Source organism: Penaeus vannamei, chromosome 23 (assembly GCF_042767895.1).
Source record: "Penaeus vannamei isolate JL-2024 chromosome 23, ASM4276789v1, whole genome shotgun sequence".
Lineage (NCBI taxonomy): Eukaryota > Metazoa > Arthropoda > Malacostraca > Decapoda > Penaeidae > Penaeus > Penaeus vannamei.
Window position 1 is genome coordinate 21,308,812 of NC_091571.1, and position 7,405 is coordinate 21,316,216.

Consider the following 7,405-nt stretch of genomic DNA (forward strand, 5'->3'; position numbering starts at 1 on the left):
CTCTTATCATAATACTGGTCGATAAATCTTTGCAACCAAGGAGAATAAATATGAGGCTTGATTCCGTAGGAATCAAAGTAGGCAATACAATATTTCCCAACAACTACTAATACATAATGACCCATTAATGTTGGTCTGTGCCGAGAGGTAAGTATGTTAACCACAAAAAATTCATTATATGTTGTACGATCTTTTCTAATGGGCAGTTGATCGGCCAAGAAACACCCTCGCAACACATATCCACCTCTGAGAAACTGTCTACAAACGCCTACAACCTCACCACAATTCATTATGCGCGAATATCTGTAACTACCCTTCGATCACTATCAACATACATCACACCCTGTGTATCGCCTACCAAAAATAAAACAATGTTCGAGTCGTGAGGTTGTGACAATTCAACGGCAATCCTAAGGCTTCCAGAGTTTTCAATAGCAATTGCGTCTTGTAGCTTTTCTGGTTGCAAATCCAAAACTGCTACCATTTTTCCATTCACAAATCCATCTCTGTCGAGTGAATGTTCTTTTTCCAACCCCAACGCATTCAGCGAGTGATAATACAAATCTGAGCAACGACTCGGAAAACTCGTACTTATATTGTACACAGAGTTGTTATTAACAATAACCGAAAGCTTGCTCAAATGATTATGACCAAAGTGCAATGGATTTTCGCTGTAATTTCCTGCATATGCTTTCATGTCCACCATAAAAAGAGCTAACTTTTCGGGAATCGTTGATCCCCAGGGCATATCAATGCTCAGCTGGGTTTGGTTACTTGCCATGACATAAGTTTTGTATAGCGTTTTATTGAATATATAGCTAAGAGGACTACGAAGCAAAGATTTGTTAAGAGCCTCCCTTGCTGAATCCCGGGGTTTTAGTGTGGTTAAATGCAATTTACAAGTTTCTATCTCCACCTTAGGATTCGAACTACTCGCTTCCGGTTCGGCGTTAATAACAAACTTGTCAGAGGCAAATTCCAGTCGTATTCTCATAGACACATTGTCTAAAAGATACATATCCATTGATGCTATATCTAACAATAACGGAGCCATAAAATGAAATCCGTGAGTCTTAACCTCGCTCATAGCAGATTTCTCTTGCGTGCTAGCATTCGTAAATATTTCTTTATTGTAGGTCCTCGGTATGCTAGAACTATCATAATAATACATATTTCTTCCTAAAGTTTTTTTCAGCGAAGGAGACATACCCGTTTCTAAGCGAACATAGGACGAAAAGTTATACAGAGGATTTTGTTCTACTTGTTGACCGTTAAAATAAACCGATACAGATTTAATTAGCGAGTGCATAGCAGAGTTGCACAACACAGCATGATCAGCTTCACCCAGCGAGGTGCCATCTCCTTTCTTCAGATTACCCTTAATCTCCAGAACCAATCTTGATAGGTCAATATAACAATTCTGCCCGGCAGGCCATCTAAATTCTGCATAATTATCTGTAACAGACCCATTTATCCCTGCATTAAAAGGCAGGACGTCGACTTCACATCTGTCTTCAATCCCTGATTCAACCATACGTAGCCTATTCGACCTGGGAAACATATCGCTTACCCCGGCCACATAAGACGATAATGGCGTCTTGTACTGATTCATGATTGATAATATGAATAACAATAACAATAATAATATCACAATCTGTATCTCTATATTATTATTGCGCACAGCGGCAAGGCGAGACCGTAACTGACTAAGCCAAAGAAAAAACATCTTTTTTATAGGTTGAACAACTTGGTCGAATCGTTAATCTTTTCACTCTTTTTCGTTTTCTACGCACCCCTCCTCCTCCCCCTCTCATTGCTCTCGCGCCAATGTGTTTGACAGCCTCCACTCCTCTCTTTTTCATAGAAGACCTCAAGTTAGTATTCCCCTGTCTCATATCATCAATAACACCAGATCCAAAATCGAGTAATGCTGGTTTAACAAGCTTAGAAACAAATGGAATTAATCTCTTGCCAATATTTCCGAGAAAAGATAATAATCCGGCGCCTCTTCTGTAATGGTCATAAGACTTATATACGCTAATGTCCCCCACGCCCCCTCCTCGAAACTGTTTAATCTGCGATTCCGGTTGTTCAAATATTACCATGAATTCCTCGGTGGTGGGGGGGACAAAGGGTGCTCTTACATACATGGCGGAAATCAAAATGGTGTCTATCTTCGATATGCATAAAGCAAACACACCAGGACGACGTTCTAATGTAAAATAAGCAAAGATATGCATGTGCTGTCTTTATATACAGGCAGACTTTACCGAGATCTTATGTGCAATATAAGCGTAATAGAACGTCCTTCCTCGAAAACTATTGGATAACCATTCTGATCTGTAATGCGCACCCCCACAGAATTTAATGTCTTATTTAAGAGCTGTTTATAAAGCGTGGGTGTATACCCCTTTGTACTCGAACCTTGCAAAGCAAATGCGTCTAAGATGTTTACCTGCTGTCCTGCAAATCGACAAGGAACAACAATGTCTGAATACACATAAATAAAGTCCACACCGCCATCGTTTCTCGGAGGCCTCATACTTACATTCTGATTATATAATAACCATTTATAATCAACAGACACTGTGCGAGGTACATAATAGCGATATATTTTTTTTTCGCTAAACCCTAATATGTGCGCCAGACGAGGCGAGAAGCGAACAGCCATATCGGGATGACAGCGTGCTTCCCTCCCATCGCCCACCGCGTGAACGATAATTTCTACGCGAACGCGCTCTGTTTCCCAGTCATAGATAAGAAGTCTCCCTTGTGGCATATATTTTTGAATTGCATCCACGCCTAATATCGATGCAATTTGTTCCGTTATATCTTTATTAATCATATCTATCATAATTTTTGGTTCTCTCGCATGACCTAGCATGCTAAATTTCGGGACGTACTTAAACATGTCAATCACAATTGGGTGAGCACTGTTATCACAAACACTAATAAAATGAATACTAAAATCATTATCATTTGCTATGATGCTGTAGTAATTTTTGGGATGCAAAAAAATAACCAGCGCCACCTCATAATCCATGGAAGGATCCAACATTAGCGGCGAAATGACGTTTTCAAACGCATAAGAAGTGTTGTGCAGGAAAACATCTTTCGATGCAGTACTGGTAATATATATGTACTGATTGTCAGTCTCCATGGTGGAAATTGATGACAGACTGAGAGTTGCATCAATAATTTCACCCTTTATAACAAAGATGTAAAGGATAATAAGACTTAAGGAGTAATTCATAACCTTATTTTATTAAAGATATCATATATATATATAAATCAAACAAGTACAAATGCTACTGGAGAACATGAGATATTAATGATAATTTTCCAGCTACCTCGGTAGCTTCGATGTCCGCCGCTGTTCGCATGTAATTTCACCGTCCCCCGCATCATCTTCATTATACCTGGGTCGTTTGTTTCTAATGTCCGGCTCAGGCAAAAGGAGAGGACTCGCGCACAGCAGCGAAACAGAAATCTTCAAAGGCATACACCGCGCTGCAAAGTCTTGTAAAAGCTCAATGTATGCATGGCTCCAACTGCCTCCTTCCACTTCAACTGGAAATAAGATCTCCCGAATATTCATCTCTTGAAGCTGATTAAACAATGAATCGAGACATTCACCCAAATTTCTTAGTCGGTTTTCCGATCCGTCACACGCCAATCCATCAACATAATGTCTATCCATACTCGACTTTAATTGTTTCATGGCAATTTCATTATTTTCCAGGGCTCTCCCGGGACCAAAGTGGGCAACGAGATAGATAATTACAGGCCCATCTCCCTGTTTCACACTAACGACCCCGGTAGCACATCTGTCAGCTACAATAGCCCTTGAGGTAGAAAATAACCGCCTTTTTGATCTGTAGTAATCAGCATATGCATATTCTTTTTCCAATATGCCCGATGTAGCGTAAGCAGTCTTTCCACATGCATTAGCAATGACGCATACGGCGGTGTCTTTACACAACTCATGCTGGAGAATACCTCCTTTTCTAATCAACAGGGGGTATAGATAATTCGGGAGATAATCCTTGCGAGGTGACCTCGCACTGACAGAAGGGGCTTCCATTAGCGGTCGTTCTTCTTCCCCCATCTCTTCATTAATCATCTCTCTGTAGCGCCTGACAAATTGAGGAACGGCAACAACAGTAGCAGGGCGCTGACGTGGAGACACTTCCTCGGCCATCTTCTTGCGCAATCGAGGCAGTAGTATAACTTATCACCGCTCGTATCCTCGCTTTATACCCATAGGGTCCTGTCGTTATTCGCTCATGCATGTCAGCACCCCGCCTACTTAATGCGTTACAATCATCTGCGCAGCTTTGTACACAATCGATAGCCCATTTCAAAGGCAATAGACTGTTGATTGTATAAACTGGCGAGTCTGCGATATTTTGAAATCGTGCGTAATGCTTCTTCCTGCGGGGCATGCTTTAAATTTTCTACAGCATCATCAACTTCTTGCTGGTAGACTTGTTCAGAGTGGTTTGCAAGAAAGGCTTGGTATGTCTCCCACAATGACATAACAATATCGTGTTTGTACTGAGGTCGATAAAATTTTATCACCTCTCTTCGAAGCTCACTACCTAGAACTTTGAATGACACATTTTCTTCATCGTCGCTGCTGGTGTTGCTGTTGTTGGACGCACTGCTTGTGCTCGCGCGCGAGGACGCGTTGCTGAAGAGTTCTCCGTTCTCACTCATGTTTATGTCGTTATTGCGTCTTACATACACACGCTTCTGATTATAGAATCGCCGGTTTTATCCTCTCTCGAGGCCATTAATAGGGGTTCCAATGCATCTTACTCTGTGCAGACATAAGGGCGGACATTGACTTAACTTTTACATTCTCACCTGCCTTATGAACACCTGTGAGATACCGCTTAGCTGCCGGACTGCGCATATAATCATATGGTAATGGCGCAAAGTTATGTAATATTTTCAAAAGTTCCTTTTCTTTTACAGAAAACGAGTGCGATGATGAGGATGCAAAATACTTGATAACATCGAGTATATTTAACCCTGTTATAGGAGATTGTATCTGACCTAATTCGTCCCACCGAATTAAAGACTGCTTACGGTAAAATTCCAAGAGAGATTTTGCATAATCTTGCTGATTTGTTTTGAAGAAAATTCCTACCAAGTGTTCTAATGAGGGATTTACCGGTGTATTCTGATTGTTGCCAGGGGTTGCTTTTTCAAGCCTTTGCAGAGCTGCAGAGGGAAGGGGTACTGTCATTGCCTCATTAGCGGCGGAACGCCTGCATTTTCTCACATTCTTTTTGTTTATTTTCTTGCGAAAAGTAGAGCGCGGGATAATTAGCGAGCGCCCGAGCCCGCCCCCGCGTCTATTTCCCGCGCAGACATCGCGACAACGAGTGCGCTCGCACCCGCCGCGTCCGTCGCGCTCGCTGCACCCGCCGACGCTATGACAGCTGTCGTTCGCGTGCCCCCCATTTATTGCGGTATTTTTAGCTGCCATGGCGATATCCGGAGGCGATTCTAATATGTTCTTGTTGACACCATCATTAATCTTGTTAGTATCATTACCGTTCGAGGTGAGGTCAGAGACCAGGTGGGTCAGATGTCGGTCGACCGTGGACTTTGGAACAAGACAATACTCTTTCATATTTCTAATCAAATTAAAGATGTAAATGCATTTACAGCAAGCGGGAGTAGAATGGATAAAATATTTCTCCCGGTGCGAGATGAGAGAATTTTTTTCTTCTTTTTAAGAGACGTTTTCTTCAGAGACACTTCCTTGATAGCTTGCCGATATCGTTTCAATTTCTTAATAATACTTTTTTCCGTGGTTAAGTTTTTCCTTAAGAAATTTGAAAAAACTTCGGCAATGCAATTGATCTGCTGTTTATCTAGCTGTAATATAAAGCCGGAACGTCGTTTTGGCTTTAGTGAACAGATAAACGATAGTACATCAACAAATCGAGGTGTGAGGGGCTGCCTTGTCATGGTGCAGGCTGCATGTCATCAATCGTAATGTATGAATTGAATTTGTCGGGATATCCAATCCAGCGAACAAGATATTCTCTCTGCTTTTTATTTCTGTTCCACCTCGATGACAGGATCTTGTACGGGTAAACCCTTGGCAGTGATGTCGGGACGAGCTCCTCTCGATAAAACAAACTTTGGACTTCTTCGCCGCTTAAATCTTCCAGATAATACCCGACTATGTTCTGACGATTGTCAATCTGTCGAATTTTAAATATCTCCTCCGTATTTAGTATTTCATATCCCTTGCGAAATGCGTCGGTACGAGAGCGCGCTGCGATGCGCACAGTGTCCCCAACCTTTATATTCTGATTGCTAGCATGCGATCGGTCCTTTTTTATATGCACATTCAATGAACGAGCATACATTTGTCGAAAGAGACGTTGACACTGCGCCCGCGTGTAATGGCGGTGCACGTCCAGTGGCGCGGCGCCTTTCAAACCCGCGTGCGCGCGCTCATTATAGGCTAAAACAATATCCGGGAGAACGTCGATATACCTCAGCGTATCTTTTAAGGTTAAATATTTATATATGCGTTCCTTGAGGGTTCTGATGTGTCTCTCTGCAATGCTAGCCTTTATTTCCTTCGAATGCGTGGTATACCACTGCATCTTATGTTCGCGCAGTAAGCCGTTCACTGTATTATTTACAAACTCTCACCCTGCATCGGTGAAGAGGTGAGTTAAACTTTTAGCATCCTCAGTATTTAACACCGATTTTAGTGCGCTCGCAACCTCCGTCTTGTTTTTACTCTTTAAGGGTCTTACTTGCATATAACGACTAAACACATATACACACACGAGCAAATAGTTGGTTTTATCGTTTTGTCTTGATAAGTTTCGCATGTCTGCCAGATCACACGTTAAGATTTTGCGAGGTCCTATAGCCATTGTTTGGCGGCGCGGGAATTTTTTGCGAGTATGTCTGTGAAGAGTATACACACGCTGCGATGACAAAGCATTTTTCACATCCGATTGTGTAATATTATCCTTTCCTAATTGCGTGCGAGCGGCATCTAACAGCGCTCGTATTCCACCTAAGCTGTGGGGCTTTGTATAGTCTTTATACAAGTCCTTTAGAACTTGCATGGTTCTGTCGGTGATCACCATTGGTAGACAAGCTGATGTGGAAAATATTCACAGAGGATATTACTGCAAAACTGCAGTTTATCTGGAGTTTCACAACCGAGGTCTATGAGTAAATAACCGCGAGATTTCGAGAGAACAACCTTTTTATATAACTCCAAAAACCGCTTGGCTTCACTCTTGCCATATAACTGCCTACCGAGGCATTCTAACTGTCCGAGATCTCTCTGTTTTAGCAAAATAAAATGAGAGGTATTTAGTGAAATGTTGCGGCTGTGCTTCCCTTTCATAAATAC

General features: G+C 41.9%; 1 protein-coding gene across 1 annotated transcript; it reads right to left on the bottom strand.

Moving 5' to 3' along the window:
- Positions 1-5,981: 5,981 nt before the first annotated feature.
- LOC138865960 (uncharacterized) lies at positions 5,982-6,635 on the bottom strand. Its single transcript, XM_070137449.1, has one exon. The coding sequence runs from the start codon at positions 6,633-6,635 to the stop codon at positions 5,982-5,984; it is 654 nt and encodes a 217-aa protein (XP_069993550.1).
- Positions 6,636-7,405: the final 770 nt, after the last annotated feature.

Bases quoted from the DNA above. Each gene is read 5' to 3' on its own strand.
- LOC138865960 (XM_070137449.1), bottom strand. From the start codon at position 6,635: ATGCAGTGGTATACCACGCATTCGAAGGAAATAAAGGCTAGCATTGCA.